Source organism: Hippocampus comes, unplaced genomic scaffold (genome assembly GCF_001891065.2).
Source record: "Hippocampus comes isolate QL1 unplaced genomic scaffold, H_comes_QL1_v1.1 scaffold147, whole genome shotgun sequence".
In the NCBI taxonomy this organism is placed as follows: Eukaryota; Metazoa; Chordata; class Actinopteri; order Syngnathiformes; family Syngnathidae; genus Hippocampus; species Hippocampus comes.
In genome coordinates, this window is record NW_017805009.1 from 2384224 (window position 1) to 2408476 (window position 24253).

The window sequence follows — 24253 nt, forward strand, 5'->3', positions numbered from 1 at the left end:
GGTGGGAGGGGGTGAGGGGATGGGAGGACCAGTATCCAAGTAGGAGGGGCACGCTGCGATTGGTCAGACGTTCCACGCTGCTCAAACCTAAACAGCGGCGTACAAACACTTCGTGACAAAGCTTTCCGAGCATTGTGTCCTCATCGCCGTCATCACCTGAGCCCCCAGAAAGGAGGGACGCGTCAGAGTATAAATTAAGAGCAAATCCACGTTGATTGACAGTGAGGAGGAGAAAGTGTCGTTGTGGTGGACATTAGGGGCTTTAATGGTGACCGGCTGCAGAGGCAGACAGCACGACGCCGTGTGAAAAAAAAAAAGGAGGCTGATCATGGGTCAGCGCTGCTGCTAATCCCGTCTGACTTGGAACAACAACAACAACAACAAGGCAGCCTGCATCTGCGCCACGTATCGATATGGGCTCCAAACTGAGCAGACAGAACAGCTTGGACAATGAGAATTTCTCCAAAAAGAGACGCGGGCTCCTCGATGTCGCGGCGGAAGGCGACAGTCGAAGCGGCCGAGCAGGCGGTGACTTCCTGTTCGCCCTTATGATGAAGACGGACAAACTGCCAGGGATGCTGCGTCGGACCAACCACAGCCCCTACATGAGACGGGTGGCGTGGATCAGGGAGATCCAGAAGCTGCTTCGAGATCGCAGGATGGAGCAGGCGACCGACGTGCTCAGATTACTGAGGAAGGTGAGGTGAAACACTCAAGGGAGACTTGCTGAGACGTGTCAGCCTGCTGCTGTCCCATCTCGGGCCTCTGATGTTACTGATGCAATCCAAAAGCAACAGATTGCCACCAGACATGTCTGTGTAGATAGAGGGCTGTGTAAAGTCTTGGCCTTTTATAAGAGTTCTTGCAGCATTGCTGTTATGACCATAAAATAATATTATTATTATTGCAACCAGACTACGTGCTCCAAATTGGTCACATGCTTAAATGACCACGAAGAATGTTTTTATTTTGTGGACGTTAATTAGGGCAGCGCAGTATATGTGTGTTGTATCAATTAATGTCTGCTGTTGTCATTGTGTCATGAATGGAAGATTTTAAATTTCCCACTTGTGAATGTGTGTGAATTGTTGTTTTTCAAGATCACCCAGGACAAGTGCTGTAGAACAAGGATGGATGTATTTTGGTATAATGGCAATGCAAGGTATATTTTTGTGTGGTTGGGGGTTTCTGTGAGGAAACAAACATCTAATTTGAGGTGAAAAATGGGATAGCCTCCTCGATGAAACCAGCGTCACCATCCAACTTCATCCTTTGACGATGCAATGTGCACACGTAGCCACCTCCTGATGTGTTTGTTTATTGTGATTGAAAAGTAGGCCACTGACAAACTGTGGCGTAGACACATGGTCAAAGTGAAGGCACAGCATGTGACTCACCACAGCGGTCACTTTCGCTCATCGTCAAAAGTGTTGATTTTAGAAAGGAAAACTTGCCCTCCAAATTAAGAAGCGCATCATGGCCTCTGACCAGACACTCATCTTGAAATGAGGGCAGGGTTGTCCTCCAACATCATATCTCCCCTGCCCTCTCGTCTTTTGTCCTAGTTTCTTCCACTTTCGAGAGTTCTACTCTGGTTGGGCTTTTTCAACAGACTTCCAACACTACATGCGCTCCATAATGGCCTGTGCTTTTGCAAAGAAGGTCATTGACGAGGAAATCCGGAGCTGTCGCTGCCCTTTTCTACTGCTGTCTGTAGTGATGTAGCGACATGAAATCATTGTAATTGTTGATGGTCCTTAACCTATTCCTCACCAAGTATGATCCTTTGTGCATGTTGCTCAAAGTAAGACACATGAACATATACCTTGTTTCGGCACTGGATGCTTTCAACATGCCGTAGCACCTTCTAGCACCGTTAAAACTGTAATAGTCATTGTCTTATTTTTCTTTTTGAGCAGAATGGCGCGTGAATGTTGAGTGGATCATGTTCTGTCATTTGTGTGTTTGCTTCACTCAGCATTAATCCAAAATAAGCTTCACTAGTATCAAGTGATGCAATTGTAAATTCGAATAAAAATGGTGCTTTCCATACAGTATTCCGAAGGGAAATTAAATGATTTTTTTCCTCCCAATTTTTATTGTTTTGCTTGCAAGCTTGCACTTATAATATGGGTTTTAACACATTTCTGTTAATGTCGTATCAACAGAAGTAATCATTCGAGGAATATGAATTGAGCAGAAAAATTCAACCGTTTTTATCCATCTCAGGAAGTGGTTATTTTTGCCATTTTCTGTCAACTGAAAATGAGATCACAGTTGCTCAGGGCTCAGGTAATGGCCAATTGTGGCTCACCGTGAGGAGCCGTGATTGGCACCGTCGTCTACCCTGATCGTTTGTGGACATGTGTGCCCATATCTGCTGCCGCCAGGGGGATGGTTTGAAAAACATCATGAAGAATAGGATAATAATAATAGTAATAATGTGCAAGCTGGTCTGCCAGGGGCGTGTAAAAGAAAATGCAATTTGTCTGAACCGCCAACGTGTTGCAACGCGGTCAGCTAAATTCCCAAGCGCAAAAATCGAAATGGGTCAGTTTTTTACACCCGAGCTGTCGCTGTCTACGAAAATAGAGCCCAAGGAGTTTCGAGTTTATATTGGAAAAGTTCCCATCCTTGTTGCTGGAGGTTGCATTACTATTCCCCCGTTTGGCTGGCCAATTTGGCCGGTAGTCAACCGGGATTCCAGCCATATACAGTAGTTCATCTGAGATATGTTTTAAATAGCTATAAAATGGCTCCCATTAAACTTCAGATCGAGTGCAGTCTTTGATGGCAACCAACGAGTTTTATCCGCACTTGCACTTCTGATGAAAAAACACTTTTAATTATGTTAAGCGCACCCCTGGTGGTATTTTTTTAAGTTATCCAAACACCTGTGTGTGGATAGTAAACAAAATCCCCATAAATTATAAGAATATATCAAGACACATCTGAATTCAAATCACAAGATGCTTGTAACACATTCCTTTTTCAGTCATCATTAGAAATTGAATTTAACTGCATTCATCAGACAGTCATCAACGGTGGCGTGATCTGAAGCATCTCTCATCTCTGCCTCCGTCGAGCTTAGCTGACTTCGACAGCAGTATTTATTTTTAGAAACGTGTTTACATGATGGAGGGTTTCAGAACATCTATCCAGCAGCTATAAGAATGATAAACATATATAGCACAGTATACTGAATGTAGATGGAAAGCCCAAAAAAGAATTGTCTTATTACTTTGCAAATATAACCCAATTAACTGTTTGGCACATTTAGCGTCTCCTGTGTAAATCTTTCATTTCACAGTCCTCGTTTCTTGTATTTCGTAATGTTGGGCAGCTAACTATTGATTTATACAAAAAAACTGGATACAGGTAGTTATTAGCTCTAACTGTCTTATCAGTGGTGGGCAGTGAGTTTTGGACCTGGGCCTTCAAAGCGTATTTAGTGACCTAGTCCATCTCTTAATAATGTCATCATCTCACAAAATACAAAAAAAGGGCTATAGAAATGACTATGTTGACACTGAAGTGCGTATTACTAAAAACAACAGATTCATGGATGATTGTCGAGTCCACCTTCCAAGCATTCTCACCTGCCGTTGGTTGAAGTAGCCTCATAAAGTCCACTGTTTCTTGAAAAAAGCGTCTTGAAAGTGAATTCTCTCATTTCATCGTCCATCGTAAAACAAGCTCTGGGGGCACAGTTGAGCTGACCCAATCAGAAATGATAGTAGCTGAATCAATGAGTAGTCAAGAGAAACTCATTCTTACACAAAGCCTGTGATTGCTTTTCCAAAGTGAATCTACAATCTGATTGGCTAACAGAAGAACCAGCGATTCCAATATCGTGTGCGTGTCGCCAACACCTGCAATCAATGTCCAGAAGGCATTGGACAAATTAATATGTGCATGGAAACATATCAAACCTGAAATCTGATTGTACCAAAAAAAAAAAAAATGCTGCGCAGCTAAGACAGGCTATGAAATGAAGACAATGAAATAAATAGGTCTGAGCTTCAGGTAGTGTTTGAGCAAACAGAAGGCTTTGAAGGCCCGGTATATTGTAGATATTAGGTGTCCTATTTTTATGCTCAGCGCAAGTCTAACACAAAGCGTCGTCTAATTGCTGGGGTGTTTTCTCTTTTTGGTATTTTGATAGACATTGTACCAGTTGAATTGGGCGTAATGAGGTGTTTGCTATATATTCTATACTGTATTCTTAATTCATGTAAATTCGTTTTTGTGCAGATGCTAGAAAGATTCTTGGTTTAAAGTTGGATTTGTAAGTGGCATTTTAAAAAAATCTGTCAACTCCACTCTGGTTCTGTCACTCTACTGTTGCCCTATTAAAAGGAGAGCCAGTAATGTGGAGCTTCCAGCCTCCCACTCAAACTTTCTATTGTGCTGTGTAAAAAAAAAAAAAAAAAAAAAAAAGAAAATAAACAAATGTGTGTGCAGTCGTGTATCGGTCTCCAAAGTTTACTGCTTATTAAAGTTGCATGCTCTGCTCAAGTGCTTGTCATTGTCGTTTGCCTCATTAGGACCGTAGTAGTGGACTTGTTGATGAGGAGATTTGCACTGCTGTATCACTCCTGACTGTTGCCTTTCTTTTTGCGCTTTTGAAATCTTGCTTTGCATTGACACTTCCAATTAGTTTTTGATCGACTTTTCATTTGCCTGCACAACATAAGATCTAATACAAACGGCATCAGAGGGGAGACATACAGGCTCTTCGAGGGGGGGCACAACGCCGAGGCGTTCAGAAATCCTCCTTGGCAATAGTAAGCTTCACTGAGTTGAAGTCCTGAGCACGTTTGACAGGCAGAGCATGCCAGCCCGTCCAAGCATGCAGGCGTACGTGGCAAAAGAGATCCATTGATAAGGCAGCAGCTCCTACCACCCGCAAGCAGATAAAATGCGCAGAGAAAGTCCTCTCCCCGCAGCAGCTTAAATTCAGAGGATGTAACCAAGTCCCAGCTGAAATGCCTGACACCAAAACACACACCCACAAACTGGGCGTGCCAATAGCAACATCCATCCGGGGGCCGTGTCCGCCCGCAATAGCGTCTACCAGCTGAGCCGGCAGGATGCTTCGCTGAGCACCGCAGGCCACCAGCAAACATCCTTTGCATCAATTCTGATGGTTTGTTGTTGCCAAGGCCATTAAGGACCAGCAGGTGGTCTGATTCTCACCACGGTTCCATTGTCGTTGCTGTCGGTCGTGTTCTAACGTTATTGATCACATCGGGGTGACCAATTGTGAGAGATGCGGTAAATGACGAAACGTCCTTCCCTGACTGAAAGTACAGGTTCCTGATGAATGTCTCTCTCTCCCTTTTTGGGTTACGGCATAGCTTTAGTTTTTAGAGGAGTGTGAATCAATTTAATAGCTACAAACTTAAATGTGTGCACTATTTGATTGAAAGTTGACAAACTTCAGGATTCTTATTTGGTGTGTTTCGCCATTTTGCACACTTTTGTGACTGTCATGTCATTGATTGTTTTTCTGTTTTCTTTTAGGATCTTGGACTGGAAGGTACCTCACTCAATGACATTTTATACAAGAACGCTGCCTTCCTCAATCTGGTGGATCCAATTTCGCACGAGCTGCTGCTGAGCTTGGCCCGAGAGATGCAGAATCCTAAGAAGGTCAGTTCATTCCCCGCCCCCTCTAAAGGTTTTTTTTTTCTTTTTAATTTTCTTTTGAACCGCCCCCCAGGAAGTAAACATTTTGTGTCCCCCAACTCCGGCGCGGCTAAAAATATTAGAATTTGCTTCTCACCTCTGCCTATCATTGTGTCCTTATCAGCATTAACGAAACACAAAAAAGAAGTATAGATCAACTTACAACAAAGAATAACTTGACTAACATTGTTTTTTAGTCTGTACCAATTTGCCTAAAATAAAAAATAAAATAAAATCCAGATTCAAACCTACTTTGACCAACTAAGTGAAACATTTGATACCGATTGTCTCATTCTCTCCGCCTGCTCCGGATTTGGAAATGTACTTCTTTGATGCCCTCACATGATAGATAGAATGCATTCCTCTTCTACAAGTTAACAAATGCACCTGTACAAATTAGCTACAATGACTCAGTCACGCTGCTGAACAGCCACCAACTTCAGAAAAACTTAGTAATTTACCAACATGAATGGTATTCACAATACCCGACTAGTGAATGAATGAATCCTCCCTCAGCCCATAATCCTTGCGTCTTGTTTGCACAGTCTTGCCTTAATCTGTGGTCGCTGCACGTTCCCAGTCCAAACAGCCAGAGCACACTCCTTCAATCCTATTTTGTGGCACTCTGAATAATCAAACCGCACATTCCAACACTACTTTGAATTTACAAACCGTTGGAGTGGCACAATGCACTCGGAGTGTATTTCTAATCTCTATTCAGTGCGCCAAGAAAAAAAAAACTACATCAGAATACTCTCTGTGCACGCTCTGACAATGAGCAAAATCCTATTATCATTCAAGAGCTATCTTATGGACTCCCAAATTAGTTTCCCATTGTTCATACCTAGACACTTAGACGGGTCGTCAGATACTGTAAATAGATCCAACCGAAGTCGTTATCCCGGTGCAATAACAAGACACAATTACATGTGTTATCTGCTTATAAGGATTATAAGAAAATAGTCCTTCTTGGAGTCGAAATGTACCATTGAGAGAGAGAGACAAAATACTTGCTGTCTAAAATGCAACTGACAACCATTCAAAAGTAAGACACTCACGGTTTGTTTTACTCAACCATGTGAAATGCAAAACTAGACCAATAGTACAAAGGCAGACCTTCAATCTGGTACAGTCGAGTGATTACAGTTCATGATTATTATTATTTTTTTAATGTATGTATTTATTTATTTGGGGGGCGGGGGCAGTGAAAAACTTCATAATTCTGCTTGGGACAGAGCCACCTATGCTATTCAGCATGTAGCATAATATTTGAACTGTTTTAAATTTGAGCTGTTTTAAAGTGCTCTATAAATACAGTTGAGTTGAGTTGAGTTGAACTGGACAACTACAAAGTAAATAAACGGAGCTGGGCATTCCTTCAGTCTTGGCGAAGACCTGTTTTGGGAAAAGAAAGACAAGAAGCTTTAAAAAAATGTAAAGTTTAGGCCAGTGGGCGTACGAAGTTGCTTTCCACCTATTGTCATTGAAAGAGGGGAGTACAACAATACGGTAGTTTAAATAGGCTACTGAACATTCACTGAGGCATTTGTTTAAATTGCAGCTTCAAGGTAGTGCATTTTACCGGCTCATTAGTTGAAATTTTAGTTGTTATCATATCATGGCTGAATGGTCCGATCTGGGTTATAACTGCGAAGTTATCATGAACAAAACATGTTTGCAAATAAGATTTAGTGAGTAAAAATAGTGAGCTGTTAAGTGCTGCAAATTAGGCATATTGCCTAAATGGAGATTGCAGCAATTACAGTACAAAACCTTTTTTTTTGATTTATGTAAGATTTCTTCTACTTTGGTCCACAGGATTCAGACACCATAAAGTCGTCAGATAAAATTTGCAGACAGCTGATCTACCACCTGACACCGCATTCAAAGTGGCTGAGGCAGAGCATGTCCAGACGGAAATCCCAGGCATGGTAAGCTCTTGTGTCCAGACATCAGTCCATGTCGAGCTGGAGAGATTTCCATCTCAGTCGCTGACATCGAATTAGGACAGAGCTGGCCACAGGCCCCCCCCTGATGGGGAAGCCACGGTAACCAAAGCTGTCAATCATCTTTCCTTTTAAGTGCTTGATTACGTGCATTGCTTGTCCATTGCCGCTGGCTTCTCCCCGCTCTCTGTCGCAGTCTCTCAAGCTTTCTTCACAAGTGGCATTGCAAAAAAAATTCCATCTGTCTGATGGGGTGGAAAAAAAAAAACGTGTACTTGAACAGTGCAAATCATGAAAATAGAAAATGCACTTTCTGTTGTTAATTCTCGCTGTGTTATACGAACAGTAAGTATCAGAACACTGCATATTCTGAGCTAAACCATTTAAATAAATGCCAGGAAGATTGAGACACGGCCATGGAGCCAGTTTTAATCCGCCCGAAATCATTCCCTTTCTTTATCCTCTCTCGGTCGCCCACCCATAAGGCGGCGACTGCCTCGTCCACGTGACGACGTATGACTCCACGTTCTTAACTGGTTCCCAAACTAGATTGATGTGTGCCAGAGTGCAGATGGATAGGAAGATGCTGAGCCAGGTCGAAAGGTCACGGCGACACATTAGTCTTGATTTTATTAATTTCAGATTTTTCTCTAATATTTATCAAAAGAACTTGGCAATTGAGTTTGATGGAAGCAGTTATCGGCACACAGGCTGTGGAGGCGTGCTCCAGTTATGGTAATTTCATGTTGGGGGACAAATGTGGGATCTTTACTCAGCAATTGCAAAAGCCACTATCTTCAAATTCATTCAACGTGGCTTACCCTCAAGGTGGTATGTTCTCTTTCATTTTTTTATTTTCTTATCGATGCTGTCCATTCCTTCTTACAAGCCAGCTAAATTGCGTCTTAACAGACGCCTCATACTGTGCCAAAGCTAAAAAAAAAAAAAAAAGTCTCATCCTTCATAATTGTATTAATATGGACTGTCAGGATGGGTTTCCTCTACATTTATGATATGGAAGAAATCTCAGCTCTGGTTGGAAAAGATCCCTCCAGACTAGATTGCCATCTCGTGTTTCTGAAAACGTTGAATGCAGTATAAAAATAGATTCTCGCCTCTTAGCTGCATGGATACAGTAAGGTGACCAAATGACTGCCCCTAAGGGTCACAACAAAACTGTCATGCATGAACTGACGCGAGACATCAGTTCAGTAAACACCAAGGGCCCGAACCGTAGACATTGTCACTTGTTATGAAAGCAAAGGTACGGTACTGTAGTTTGCTCGATTTTACAGTGCTTTTGGATTTGAGCTTGGCCCTTAGATTTGAGAGTGTGTTTTTGAAGTGTTTTATGATTTTAGCGTTTTGAATATGAACAGCGGTTTCTTCTTTTCTAAATCTAAATCCAACATGGGGCGGCCCGGTGATCCAGTGGTTTGCGCGTCGACCTCACAGTGCAGAGGTACCGGGTTCAATTGCACCTCTGGCCTCCCTGTGTGGAGTTTGCATGTTCTCCTTGGGCCTGCGTGGGTTTTCTCCGGGTACTCCTGTTTCCTCACACATTCCAAAAACACGCATGGCGGGCTGACTGAACACTTTAAATTGTCCCTAGGTGTGGGTGTGAGCGTGGATGGTTGTTCGGGGTGTCCCCCGCCTACTGCCCGAAGATGGCTGGGATAGCCTCCAGCACCCCCCGCAACCCTTGTGAGGATTAAGCGCATAAGAAAATGGATAGATGGATAAATCCAACTTAATTGGATGAAATGTATTGGACCTCAAGGTCCACTGTATGTTTATTATAATTGCCATCACAAGTCATGTGATTGATAATCAACAAATCCAGTGTTGCCTTGCGTTAAATTATTCCTGACTGTCGATCCTCGCATGGTTATAAGACTTTGGTTTTGCCTAAGAGATTTCTTTTACTAGGCAACATACATTTAATTGAAAGACGGATTGTCAATTGGATGTTAAATACATCAACAGGCAGTTTGCTGAGCATCCGCAATTCCCCGATAGCGATTATGTCATCATTAATCTCACTTTACTTCAATTCAGTGATTATTCCCTATCCTTGAGATGCTGAGTTTTTCAAGTCTACCTATAGGTACTTTTTCAACCAAGTTTTGATCATATGAAATAATTGCTTTGTGGTGTTGCTGTGAAAACATTCCAAAATGTTTCCGTGCTCAAAATTACCTTTGTGACACGTCTATCTGCAGATTAATCCGAAAGGATAAAAATGGCTTTTCAACAGGCTGACATCCATTTTTCATGCTTGCTGAGCTCAAAGACAGCGTAGTGGGGGGTGGGGCTGCAGTAGCTGCGTTATCAAACCCAATTTGCACATGCAGGAAGGGCCTGCACCAGGCAACGGACAGAAGGACTCTCGTGCCTGTGGTGAAGATTTTTTTCTGTGCAGGCCAGACGGTTGAGAGTACCAACTGGAAGAGCCTGCAATGTCATAATTGGATGGCTTACAATGGTGTATAAATCAAACATGTTGAACTCTTGCTGAACTGACTTTTGTGACATTTGATATTTTTTTTGACACTCTTTGAACGTGAGTTAGTCACACATTTGCAAAGCACTCCCTGTCATTGTGGCCACGGAGCACTATGAAGCATCAGAAGTGACAGGTATGACAACAGGGTGATTCATGAAGATCCCTGCCAGTTTTATAATTAAAACGGATCCATCCACAAGAGACGCCAGTAACCGCTCACAAGTAAACCGACCCTTGCCACCTTGAGAGGCTACAGATGGAAGTGGCCATTTCTCTAAATACAATAGTATGCATGTATATGAAATAGATATTTAAAAAAAAACATATTTCTGTGCAGGCAACAGGAGGCCAATGGTTGGGCACCATAGCAGATAGTTCGTTAAAGTGTCACATATCAGAACCGGTCCATGTGCATTATAACCTTCATTCAGCCCCTATCCCACTGAGGGCCGAACAATTGCGATTGTTTGCAAAGGTAGCAAAATCTGTGTTCACGTCAGTCAGATCATCAGGGCTCGTTCAAGTTTACAAATGCTCGCCAACACTTTCGGTGATTTTTCTTGTTGCAAGGAAATTTTTTTTTGCATGAATTCTCTTCGACAAGAAAAGTACAGGCGAACGTCCGACGACCATTTTGGTGAAGATTTGCATTCTTGAACGAACCCTGACGAGAACGATACATCGGCTGCCTTCCAAAACACTTCACAATTGTTTGCCGCCGAGTGGGATATGGGGCTTTAGCTGCGTTTTACATCTCTGTCTTTTAAAGATCACTGCGCTCTTGGCTGGCGCGGATGTTTTGGCTCCTCTGTTTAGTCAGTGGCCATGCCGCTGTCTTAGTCAGCCTTTCGCCTCAAGTCTATCCATTCACCGCCTCTGTTACACAACACAGGAAACACAGCATGAAGCCAGGCCCATGTTTCCAGATCAGTGGCCCAACTAACAACCTTTTTAAACTTGAATAGGTCTTTCCATTAATCGTGTTCTTCCCGTTCCTTTCATTATACAGTCTCAAGACAACCCTCCAGAAGAAACTGTCCAATGACACCGTGGACTTGTCAGGCATTCCTCTGTCCACTCGAGATGTCCGTCAAGTGGCTTTCTACCTCCAGAACAACAGAGACAGTGTGGTGGCTGTGGATATCAGCTTTACCGAGCTCCAAGATGAAAACCTGAAGCTGCTTCTTCCTCTTCTCGCCTCGCTACCCAAACTCAACACCCTTGCCCTCAACGGGAACCGTCTCACCCTGACTATACTCAAGGACCTGACGGAGATGCTGAAAGACCCCAAGAAGTTCTCCAGCCTGGCCTGGATCGACCTCGGCAACAATGTTGATATTTTCACCATGCCTCAGCCGTTGTTGGTAGCTTTGCGCCGGCGCTGTAGCCTGAAGAGCAGTCTACCCACCATCTACGAGTACACGGAAGGTCAACCCTACTGCTACCGGCTGGAGACTTCCATCGAGGAACCCAGCCACTATGACGAAGAAGAGGAAGAGGAAGATGCAGAGGAGGACACAGATGACGTGGGGAACAAATTTGAGCTGGAGCCGTGGGGCTTAGGTGAGAAGCAACTCTCCAAAGACTTCACCCTTCACTACTGTGAGAGGTGATCAGCTGTTTCTCTCGGAGGCCCTTTCAACTGCGGCCGAAATGTTATCACGCAGCAATCTGTTAACTTCCCTAGCTTGAACAACCTCACACTTTCCAGCCCAATCACCCTTTGAGGCACGAGGGAGACCACATTGTGTAACACTCAACCAGACATCTCGTAATAGCAAGACGTCTCCGAATGAAACCTGCGCTAGCTGACGGTGGAGTGAGAGTCATTGCGGTGGACTTACCGTGTTGGTGGATGGTGCCGTTGGGAACAAGAAGTGGAAGACCGGATTCATTGGAGAAAAATCTCTCTCTTGCCCTCTCGCTCCCCTTTATTGTGTATCTGTTCGATTGTAGCAGCAAAGAAGCCAATCCAGAGCAGATTTCCGTCAGTTGTCCGGCTGGAGGAGCAGCATGTTGGCAGTATTTTTCCAGTGGAAGGCAAGTCCGTTTGAAACCAGTGGATCCCCACCAGAGTTCTCGACCAGGACTGAGACAATCTCCGGCAGGCAGAGCCTCGCTCCACATTGTGTGTTCTCTGTTAATCTCTCAACAAAAGCTATGACACAAGTTCAACAGACTACGCAGCCGACGACCTGTCACGTGACTCTGGCAAAACTGCTAGGTCAAGACTTTTCCCCAACTTTCCTAATGTCTACTTGTGAATACCCATGCTGCCCTTGTGCATATGTAAACGAGGAGACAAAACATGGTTCTCTTGTATTACCGCACTCACTGTTGTCTTTTTTTGTTTGTTTTTTTTTGGGGGGGGGGTGTTGTAGTTTTCATTAGCAAAGCTATCGGAGATGACCAGCAGGAATAAACAATGGTAGCTGTTACTAGTTTATGTACTTGCTTAAATACTTAACCTCCGTAATGTAGTCAGCACTTTTTCAATTAAACTTCCTTCTTCACCTTTATTTATTTCTATTTATACAATGCCATGACTTAATCTCGTGATTAGACTGACTTTCAGTGTCATGTCCTTTGCAGTAGCACGTAGTCAGGCAGACCAAAACCGTGCGATGCACTTCAATGCACTTTTCTGTTTGTATTTCCTCATATAGCAGTCTCTGTGGGTAATTGTTTGAAATAGAAATTTACAATGCAGAAGCTATCATCTTCACAACGCTGATCCAAATGGCTCAAGATTGTTAGTAATTTACAGAAAAAAAAAATGCTGCTCCATTGGCATACGTATTCACGAAATGTCTAAATGTGCAATAGATGTATGTTTGTCTCACTGAAATGTCTGGTAAGTGTTGTAATTATTTGTGGATTGGTGTCTTGTCCTATTCTGTGACTATACGGCTCCAATGTCATCAAATTGAGCACAGTGGCCTTCTTGTGTAAAATGAAACAATTCGACAGAAAACTTAAGTGGACGTGGCAAAGTGTATTACATTCTCAAATAATGTCATTTGTGATTATATTGAGAGTAGGCCCATTTTATGTTTGTTTGGTCTTGAGTGTGGCAGAACACTGTCCAGTTCGTTTGTAACGTCTCTTTCATGTTTGCAAATGACTTGTTGTAGTTTGTATTTTCCAAAGCCAAACACTACCAATAAATGAATTGATCCAAACTGAGTCATTGATGTCCGGTTTTAGCTCAGAGGATTTATTGACGGGGATTCTGAAAATGGGACGGTGATTATTGAGGACTGCTCTAGATAGGGCGGCTGTATCAAAACATGTTTTTCAGCCAGTGACTGTGAATCATCTGTCCCTTTTGCATCATTGCGTTGGCTGCCCATTTCGTTTGTGATCAGATGAGATCCGATGCATGATCCTGGAAAGGAAAACTATTGTTCCTGTTCTCAGACAGGCTGTGTCATTTGCATCGGGAGCCCCCTGATAAAAGTCAGGAAGAGCACAGCATACTCATACAACCCCTGAAGTAAATGTGGCACAGCGACAAGAATCATCCCCAAAAACTGCTGGCTCTTACCAGGATTGCGCATATTGCTCAGTGGTAGGCATACGCACTGAAAATATTAAAACATACACCAAATTCACTTGCAAACCAAGCATATTGCAGCCCTGTCAGGAAGACTGGCCAGCATCCACTTGAAAAGTTGAAGTCAAGCCAGAGCTAGTTGCCACAACAATTGCTGCAAGGTCCAAAGTCACCATAAAACCTAGCAAGGCATTGATGTCAAGTGCCGTTTTACCTGTTAGGTTTTTATTTTTAAGTTTGACCTTGCCCCATATTGGAGACGTGTTACCATAACGCATAGTTTGATGGTCAATAGTTGGCCACGTTCACCAGGGCATCACAATGTAATGCAAACCACCTGGCCGACAGGAACTTTATATGACCAGAAATTTATTTTTTATTTATTTAAAAAAAAAAAAAATTAAAAAGTGTATTTGAAAATCCTCACCAAAACAAACAAAAAAAAAAAGAAATCAAGGAATAAATGTCTTGTAGAGTTATAATTTCCGCTCATGACGAAATCGTGCAAGCTTTGCACGCAACTGAACAGTAAATGTTTGTTGAATGCCATGACAAGAAGAGAGGCACTACTCCCATCAGAACTATTCATCTTGCTTTCTTCTTATCCTTTGAGATTAAATGTACTACCGGGACATATTCTGTCTTAGTTTTAATGTGTTTCCATGCCACGTGGTTACATTCAACAGTAGGATGCATTCACTTCGCGCCACAAATCTTGCTTCCATATCCATGTTGACAGATGCACAGCATCAGTAACCAGCTGGTGCACCCAGTTTCCTTAAATCAGACACTGCACTGATACATCCATCCTCCTTCTCCACAGCATTGACCACAGTGAAAAACTTCTTGGCAGGTTTTTCTTTTTGTCCCAGAGCTTTCAGATCCTCGATTACATCCTGAAAGACAATGCAAAAAGATTCAGACGGGACACAGTACCGCTTGTTTTTCCAAAAGCATGCCTTCAGTTCATTTACCTTATCAAAATTGGACTCAAACTGCACTGCATTTTCAGAGTCAACAAATAAAATTGGAGTGGCAATCGCCTCCTTAAGGCTCTTCCCAAACCAAAGGTGGTTTATGATTGCCTGAAAAGGGAAATAGAATTATGCGTCTGCCAGATGATACACTTGTGAACAGAGAGCACGCTCTGACAATAGTGAGGACAGCACTTCTTTGCAATCTTAACGGCACTTAGCATGGACACGCACTGAGGCCATTCCAGTGGTGATCATACCACCACCAGTTGATCCAATAACCAGCACCCTTGATTTTGACTTGAATACAGTAGGGGCCATGGATGAAGGAGGCTGCTCCCCTGCAAACAGAACAAAAGCCTAGCGAGATACTATTCAGACTCATCAATTTGAAAAGACATGAAGAAAAATGGTTGCAAGTACAATCAGCTGGCGTCTTTTGAATCATCTGAATCGTAGCTGCGGATGGAGGTACTGTTCCAAGCCTGTAGAAGCAGCGGAAGTAAACATAGCCAGTGGGGGAAGGGTCTGAAAGTTGTCGCGGGAAGCTAACACAAAGCTAACGTGATGTAACAATGATAATGTTTGCAGTATAGGAAGATTTTTAAGTGGAAAGCAGAGACACTGCAAAAGCAACTTGCCATGTGTGAAGATTGAGCATTTTGTGTTGCAGAATATGCCACCTGAAAAACTGATGTGACCCCCAAAAAGGATTTTAAATTGTGTGCTTGGTCTAAACATCACTCTCCATATAAAATGTGTCACGTTGGGACAGTTTTATTTTTTAAAAAAATTAAGACAATTTGTACTGTATGTTGTTTGGTTTCTGCTTTTTACATTGCCAGATCAGATCGGGACTCAGTATTGGCAGATCCTCAAAATCAAGTACCTCGGACTCGGGTGCAAAAAATTGTGATCGGGATCCCTGCAAATAACGACTGACACTTGAATTGTCACCATAACTGGTTGAGTGGTTGGGCACGAAACAGTGTGCCTAAACGGAGGCCACACGACATTGAGGCAAATCCTCAGTACTGGTTAGATGAGGGTTAATAATTTACACGATACAGAGATCCACTTGGGCCTACCTGCAAATAATTTGTCAACTCTTCCACAGAAGTCACACAGATGACTGTTGAGGATGACTCCGGTGCTTGGAGAAAAGACCCCTGAGCCAAATCTGTAAAGAAAATTATCAAGTTACCTTTCAGGAGTAGGGTGGAGATGCAACACATGAAATTACCTCGGTAGTACTGACATGTGGTTGATGCTGCTGGTGACAGAAACAGCAGAACCGTCTGGGGCCAGCACCGACACATGTGTGGTGCCCATGCTGTCTGGATATGGCGTCATGTTGTAATACTGCGGACTGTGTGACATTTTGTCGTTGATTAAACTGCGGATGTAGTCGGCGAAGCTGTCCTCTGTGAATTTCGTTGTCAGCTGTAAGAACGACAGAACATTTTGTATGTGTGCGTGTTATGAGAATCAAACTTGAAAAGGTGAAACTTGAAGCTATGCGTGTTCTTTTGTTTGCCCTACGTTGTCCTTCACTGTTATTCGGCGCCCTTTGTGAGGCTCAGCCCCGGAGAGTTTTTATTCGCAATGGCTTTTGATGACACCCTTTCCATTTTCACTGAGTCACGTGAGCTTTGGATGAATAAGTTCGAGGGTTCACGTGTTCTGTCACTGCATTTTCGTTGCCGTACTGCGTATGCACCTCCACTCTTCATCCCAGAAAACTGAGTTAGTGATCAAGTGAAGTGAACACGTACATATTGAAAGTAATGGACCATAGTCATGTGATAACACTGAAACGTAAAGTTGTGTGTCATTTGCATAAGCATGATAACAGGATAAAGGTTCACGCGACTCCTAACCAGCTTGAAATAAGCCCCGTCTTATTTCAGCAAGACAATACCAAACAACATTTTGCATGTTACAATACCGTGGCTTCGAAATGAAAGAGTGCGAGTACTAGACTGGCATGCCAGTAGTCCAGACCTGTATCCCATTGAGGATATGTGGCACTCACCAAGGTCTACTAATAGCTGCATCCATATAAAACATCCCAAGGCCAACAAAAAGTTTCACGTCTAGACTCAACCGGAAGTCGGCCATTTTAAAATTTCCTTTCAAATTAAATTATTCATTGTTAGCCTTTTGTAGAGGTCGGATTTTATCAAACTCGTTTTTAATCTGATGTACTTCATACCTCCAAACATTTCAGTATGGCAGTGTCCCAAATGCCATCGTGGCCAGGGCTGCGAGGGCCCTTTTTTCACTGCTCGCAGCTCTAGTTGTCTTTATTATTAATTTGCACGTAGCTTAAAGAATTCAAACTGTAGGACAATGTGATTTTATAAGAGCAGCTACTTGCTGGTGTGATATGCTGCATCTTACATACGATTAGTCGACTAATGTCCATTTGGCAAAATAAAACTCTGTAAATAGAACTTTTTATGAAGATTGCATTGATAGAGTTATAATTTCAGTATAATTCAATTATATTACTTAGCGCTTTGATTTAATAGTAGCCAAGGACATAAAAGCGGAAACTAGGACTTTACCATAGCTTCATAGGAAACGCTTTTTTTGTTTCTAATTGTTGAACCAGATTCATTTGGTCACAATGAAATAGTTAGTGAAAAAATGTCTCATAGTCTGGGACTGGTGGTAATGGGTTATTGTTAAGCGTCTTTGGATCCCTGAGAAGATGCTACATTATTCCAAATTATTATCGTCGTCATTATATTATCATCATCATCATGATTAACATTAATATTATTACCCATGGATCCATCCATTTTCTGATCCACTTTATCCTCACAAGGGTCGCAGGGGGTGCTGGAGCCTATCCCAGCCGCCTCCCTGAACTAGTTGCCAGCCAATTACAAGGCACACATAGACAGATGACGATCCGCGCTCACACTCACAACTAGGGACAATTTGGAGTGTTCCATTATTGTTGTTGTTGTTGTGTTCAGCTTGTCCCATCAGGGGCAACTAAACTGTGACTTAGTCAGTTCTAGCTAATACAGATTACTTCTTTGCATATTGTGACAAGTTTCAGGCATGAATTTAATTCTGAACTGACCTCAAGATCACGGGTATGTTTCTTTAATCCGTTCGCAAACTTCAGAGCTTCAACATAGCGGTGATAAAATAATGTTTTTTGTTCACCTCTCAGGGATGCTGGAGTCAGGTCATATCCTGTAGAAACAAAGATACAATGTCTCTTCACACATCTATTCAGTTCAATCTCAGCTGTCAGTGTGTACAAAGCCTTAGTCTGACATGTTGCACAATATAACTGAGTCACTCTGTGATTTCAAAGTTACAAATCACACTGGGGGGGTTATTCCAGCAAGCAGGTTCAACACACTCCTCACCTACACCTGAGTTCCGAGTTGACTTCTTCAGAAATAGATAATGGTTCTACAGCAGTTAAAATGAATTCGTTCAATCAAGTCTGAATACTCTCACTTTGAGGGAAAGCTCATGCATGGTCACAGCCAAAAGACATCATCAATCGATCCCCAGTATGTCGATTGACCCTGGAAACTGATAGAAATATGTCAAGTACACTGTTACTGTACTTCCAGTTTCTCAATATATTTTTATAACTGCCGTTGATCAATATTCCACATTACTAATTGGTAATGGTGAATGGGCTTTTCACCTACAAGGCACTCAGATCGCTTCAACACTGATTCCTCATTCAACTACTAATAAAACAGCATCAGGAGCAACCGGGGAGTCAGTATCTTGCTCAAGAGCACTTTGATATGGTCACAAGGGTCAGGAATCGAACCACAACCTCTTGGGTGGGAGACGACCACTCCGTCACTGAGCCATGCCGCCCCACACTAGACCCTTTAAAGCGCCCAGTCACTTTCTGCATCATTGCACATCCAAAGTTGTATGACACTTACTGTGCTACTGGTCACTTTAAATTATGGGCATCATCTGCACGACTGTCATTTGAAAAATTAAGAAATTAAGACCGTTGTGCGACCAGATCAGGGTGTAGTCCGCCTTTCACCTGAAGTTAGCTGGGACAGGCTCCAGCTTCCTCCCGCGACCCTGTTCACGATAAGCGGTGTTGAAAACGGATGGATGGATGGATGGATGGATGGATGGATGGATGGATGAATGGATTATCAGAGGGACAGCCAACGTTAGATGTTTGGGGGTTCTAAGTTAGAGAAAACAGACTTGGATGGTTTGGACACATGCTCAAAGGAGTGATGATGAGTATATTGGTCGGAGCGTGATGGGGACGGCGCTGCCATGAAAGAGAAAGAGGAAGACCTAAGAGAAGGTTGATTGATGTAGTGAGGGAAGACATGAGGGTTGATGTTAAGGAGGGGGATGCAGAATGTACAGTAGGCGTCACTGGTCAAATGATTTTTCTCACTGCCTGACACACTGTTGCTTTTATGTAAAACAAACCTCCCATTAGCAAATAAATGAATCAATTGTGCGATGTACAAAATTTTCCCCGATGTCAATGCAATCCATCGTATGTGAGGTCAACGACATAGAGCCAGAAAATGTTATTCAAGTAAATAACTGGCCGATGAAAAGCGGTACTGTCCAATTAATCGGGAAATGCCAGCGTATCATTTTCGATGTAGATGTGCCTCAATATCTACGTGATTGCAAAGAAACAGACAAATATTGTCTGCCTAAGGTGGCAGGAGACTGGTAATAAGTCAGGATTTAGCCTACAAAAACTGCAAGCGAGCAGGGAAGGATCACAGAGTCTGTCACAGTGGCGAATGAGTCGGAATTTCTCTACACAGCTCTTTGAAATGGCTGGTTCAGGATTTTCCTCATCTCAGGGTCAACTTCCTCCGGGCTTTTGCATAGCCTACTAACTGGAATACCCCTGTGGTCTGTGTGATGAAACAACCTTTCAGGATGTTGAGGACAAAGCTAAGGATGTTTCCACCTCCAGGGGGTGGAGCAATATACATCTGATATTCTCCCAGAGGAATTGTCCATGCATCGCTCACTGTTGGTCTGTAAGATGCCAAGTCCTGCAATGTCAGCAACCCTCCTGGGCAAACACATGGGTACAAATGGTTCCAAACTGAACAAAGAAAAGAGCTACACATAATCAGGACTTAAAATCCATCAAATGAAGAACTCAAACGCAAAAGTCGATGTCTTGCATTTTTGTGAATGATTCAGAAAGCTTTCTTATTCCGAGTTCCCGGTTTAAAGATTAGAATTTTGTGTAGCGTATTCTAAATGAATATATATATTAAACCATTAGAGGGCTATTTTCTGTGTGAGAGAAGTAAGGTGGGTGGGGGGGGTCAAGTTAGGTGGAATGTATTGAAGGTGAAAGGTCTTTCAAAGAAGTCCTTGATGTCATTTAATTTCAAAATCAAGGTAAATAATGCTGCCATTGCTAATGTTGGGAGAGTGTTCAGTGTCACAGGTGATCTTACTAGGGGAAAGCGTAACAAATTGAAAGTCTCATTAGCACGAAACCAAAGTAAATACTGCAATTGTTTGCCTTCCCTGGTTGTGTTACCAGCATTGTTGTAGCAAGGACGGTGCGCTGCACTTTATTTAGATGAATCTTCAAACATGGTTACATTCATCCTAATTAATCTGGGGCAATTATCCTTTTTGTTTTTTTTAATTTAGTTGAAAACTACTTGCTAAGTTTTAAATGGCGCTTGTCGGCTTTTGCGTTTGGACTGTTCAATTATATTTGCAATGACATTATTTTCGGGTAGACATAATATATACTGTAGTTGGAAAACAGATCATGATTGAATTCATCTGACAATACCTGCCTCCTGTACGTCTCGGATTAAATCTTCCGCTATTTTTCCAGTGTAGAAAGCATCTGCTCCAAGATTTGCAATTGTCTCCAATGTGTTGGCAAGTGTCTCAAATTTTACAACATCTCCTGTTTTCAGCAGGTTTCCATTTTTATCGGAGAACAGGTCACTAGAGGATAAATACAGTATGAGAATCCTACTAATCATGCAGACACTGTATCAAGGATGTACACTTAATAGGTACAACTGCACAACCAAATACCATACTATGAGCTGTTTCTAGTATTTTGTCACCTTATTTAGCTAAATGAAAGGGACAAAGGGCTACAAAAACCTACATTCTTGTACCACTCCACCTTTTGTGAACCTGGTACGATACCATCAGGAGTAATGGTGGCTAGCTCAATGATTAGCTCGTATTGTATTTCAAATAAAACAAGTCTTGAATGTGACAGAACATCAATGTAAGGGCAAAATTGATGGAAGATTTTGTCCTGTCAAATTGTGTTGGGGGGGTGTCCTACCGCAGTGGCTGGGTCTCGTTGGTATCACAAACATGCAGGTATTGACCAAGGATTTGTTGAACAGGAAACCCCTGTCTGGCCAGCTGAATGGTCGGCTGGAAGAGGGTTGCCCATGGCAACTTGCCATAAAGCCTGTGCGCTTCTTCATAGCCACGGATTTCTCCTGGGATTCCAATCCACAGGCGACCAGGATGGGGGACAACTGAAATACAATTCATTCAATAATCAGCCACAGCACATCACTAGGCCCAGCTCTAAGTATGTGGTGCACTATTGTAAACTACAACTATATATACCGCCCTGGTGGTCGAGTGGTTAGCGCGTTGACGTTCTCGCCGTGCCTGCGTGGTTTTGCTCTGGGTACTCCAGTTTCCTCCCACATTCCAAAAACATGCATGGCAGGCTGATTGAACACTCTAAATTGCCCTCAAGTGTGAGTGTGCGCACGGATGGTTGTTCGTCTCTCTGTGCCCTACAGTTAGTTGGCTGGCAACCAGTTCAGGGTGTCCCCCGCCTCCTGCCCCGCGACTCTTGTCAGAATGAAGCGGATCAGAAAATGGATGGATATGTGAAAGAGAGGGGAGGGGGCGAACTGGGACAGAAGTGCTTTCAAAGGACAAGGACGGACGGGGACGACGGACGATTATTATATGAATAAGGATAGAGGGACAATGACGGGAGGGTACCCAGGTCGTGGACAGAGGACGGACCGACAACATAGGGTAAAGTGCCCATGTCTGACACACAATAACTAATTTCCAAGAGAAGGGAAATGGCCAAACTATTTCAACAATTATACGGGATATTTGACAGTGTAAATAGAACTCTGTGTACTGCATTCTATACTTTGCTCTCCCTTGCTTTATGGGAATTAGAGATTTGTTTACACTGCAGAGAAAAAACTGGAATTCACCACACTCAGCATTTAAAATAGTTGCTGATGTGTGAAAATATAGAAATCTATGGGCTGCCTAGAGAAGGAATTTTGCAAGTAAAATAGTGTGTCTACCATTGCTATAAGTGTCCAACAAAAATGGGATACCTGACAAGAAACGGGAAGAATCGGGACATGACTGCAATGTATCGGCCTTGTACTTCTCAGGGACACGCTCTCTGGAATTGATGATCTTTACTTTTCCTTAGGAAGAGGAGACAAGAGTTGTTTTTCAGCTCTCTCGATTCTGAGTTCGGCCCATTAGAACTTTGATGTGTGAGTGAATGTGACTTGGCACCAGTACTGTCCATCACTGTGAATATGGCTCCGCCCCCAAGGCCCATGCTCTGAGGGTTCAGGACAGAAGTGCAGAGCAGAGCAGCAATGGCGCCATCTACCGCCGAACCCCCTTTTTGAAGCATGTCCCTGAAAGATAACAATCACACTGCTGATATTGACATGAAATGTTGTTGGGGGTTTTTGAATGACAAAGGTTATGATTTTTTTCATCATATTTCTTAGGTTAACTACTGTTGCAGTTTATGTTAAAAAGTGGTTAAGAGTAGACCAAGCCTAATTCCTGAATCTGTGGCCTCTGTGACTCCCAAACTTTTACAACCCTTCAAATGCTTCAATTGATGTTCAACATTTTGTTACATGTATTTCCGAGCTGCCTTCAACATATCATGAACAGTCAGTGCACAGAGATACACAATTACACAAATGTCAGATGATAGACGCGCTGTGCGCTAGGTGTGAGAGGATTGAAAAAAAACAGCCTCCAAGATCCAATAATAATAGCAAGTAAATTCTATGTTTTGGTAGATGTCATTTTTCAAGTAATATAGGAATCCTTTGTTTTAGCGATTAACTGGTTCCGTTACATATGCTTATCATTTGGTTTGAATGGTGGACAGTTTAGTTATTTAGCCACTACGGATGAGCAGGTGAATATGAGAGGGTGAACATTTGCTCATTGAAGTTGTCATGCTTCTAAACAAATAGCGTGTGTCCACTTCTCAGTCACTCATTCCCATTATCAAACTAAACAGAAATTCCTCTTACCGTCCAATTTGTGAACATGTCCCGGTGTCTGCAGCCACTGCACCATGAGAGAAGCAACCTTGTGGACACTTGCGCCTCCCGAGTTGACTGATGCACACAGACACGAAAATGACACAGAACACCAGCATCAGTGCGCAACACGCATACACTTGCCCCTTTGACCTGGCCATGTCTGCTTCTCCTCTCGCCGCTCATTCAGTTTGCGTCCAAAAACGTAACTTATCTATTTATGAATACAGTATGTGAAAAGTGTGAAGTGATGTGCCTGTGTGTTTCTGGGTGTTTGTGTGAGTGCGGCGATAAAGTCGGGATGTCAAAAAAAAAATATCTCCAGAGAATGGGCTGAACTGGGCAGTCAGGCTCCACCTCTGCCTGGTGTGCAAGAAGTGGAGCACAAGTTTTAAAATTTATTGAGCCAAGCTAATTTAAGTCTGTTGTGTCGCCCCCCCCAATAAATAAATACATAAAATTGAAAAGTTTTCTTAGAGCTCATGGAAAGTATATTCAAGATATGCTCCAGTTTAAAAAGATGTTGGTGCCTAAATTCTCCCCCAATTCTTGAATGATCCAGACAACCAAACTTGAAACGTCAAAGGTATAAAAACGATAACTTTCAGGTTAAACACCAGTCAAGTGTGGCCTCCAGCTGATAACATTGCACTCATTGAACTGTCAAAAGTGCATCAGGCAAAAATGTATCCATCACCATTGTCTGTATTGGTGTCGATATTGTAGGTCTGTACCGTACTCATACTCATAAAAATGCACCGATGCTACACACACACACACACACACACACACACACACACACACACGCACACACACACACACACAACACACACACACACACTCACACACACACACACACACACAAACGATACCATTTTACCAGCCTGACATATACAATACCTTTGGGATAGGAGCGATGACAGTTCTGTGGCATCACTTTAGGGTGAACACACGTGACAGGCACGGTACTTGTAGCCGACCGCAAATTATGCTCTGCTCGGGTAGCGATGAAGGAAGGCGGCTGCCCCGCGCGCCCTTCAACAAGCACCGAGGTTCCAGCACTGTTGGTGCTCCACACTGCTTGGATCCGTGCTGCTCAGCTCCAGCTGAGCTTGCTGCCTTCGAGTTTAAAAAAATGTATCACTTCAGTAGTCCTGTCACAGTTTCATGTTATAACTTGTGATACCCTCAAAAAGTAGTCTTGTATAGCGTCTTACTTAATTTAAAGTTAATGAACACTTGTA

At 42.8% G+C, this 24253-nt stretch overlaps 2 protein-coding genes across 3 annotated transcripts; one reads left to right on the forward strand and one right to left on the reverse strand.

Moving 5' to 3' along the window:
- The first annotated feature begins 50 nt into the window (after window positions 1-50).
- Window positions 51-13325, forward strand: lrrc75ba (leucine rich repeat containing 75Ba). Its single transcript, XM_019862318.1, has 4 exons — window positions 51-698; window positions 5527-5655; window positions 7510-7622; window positions 11153-13325. The coding sequence occupies exons 1-4, from the start codon at window positions 414-416 to the stop codon at window positions 11754-11756; spliced, it is 1131 nt and encodes a 376-aa protein (XP_019717877.1). The 5' UTR covers window positions 51-413; the 3' UTR covers window positions 11757-13325.
- Window positions 13326-13339: 14 nt separating this feature from the next.
- On the reverse strand, window positions 13340-23379 carry ggt5a (gamma-glutamyltransferase 5a). 2 transcript variants are annotated; one of them, XM_019862302.1, is made up of 12 exons: window positions 23001-23379; window positions 22234-22361; window positions 22044-22139; window positions 21002-21203; window positions 20486-20646; window positions 19592-19738; window positions 17771-17886; window positions 15917-16116; window positions 15762-15853; window positions 14908-15014; window positions 14674-14784; window positions 13340-14595 (listed from the first exon to the last, which is right to left on the reverse strand). In XM_019862302.1, the coding sequence occupies exons 1-12, from the start codon at window positions 23168-23170 to the stop codon at window positions 14449-14451; spliced, it is 1677 nt and encodes a 558-aa protein (XP_019717861.1). In that variant the 5' UTR covers window positions 23171-23379; the 3' UTR covers window positions 13340-14448. The 2 variants fall into 2 exon arrangements, with proteins under 2 accessions (XP_019717861.1, XP_019717864.1); XM_019862305.1 differs by having other exon boundaries at window positions 15932-16116; window positions 23001-23377.
- Window positions 23380-24253: the final 874 nt, after the last annotated feature.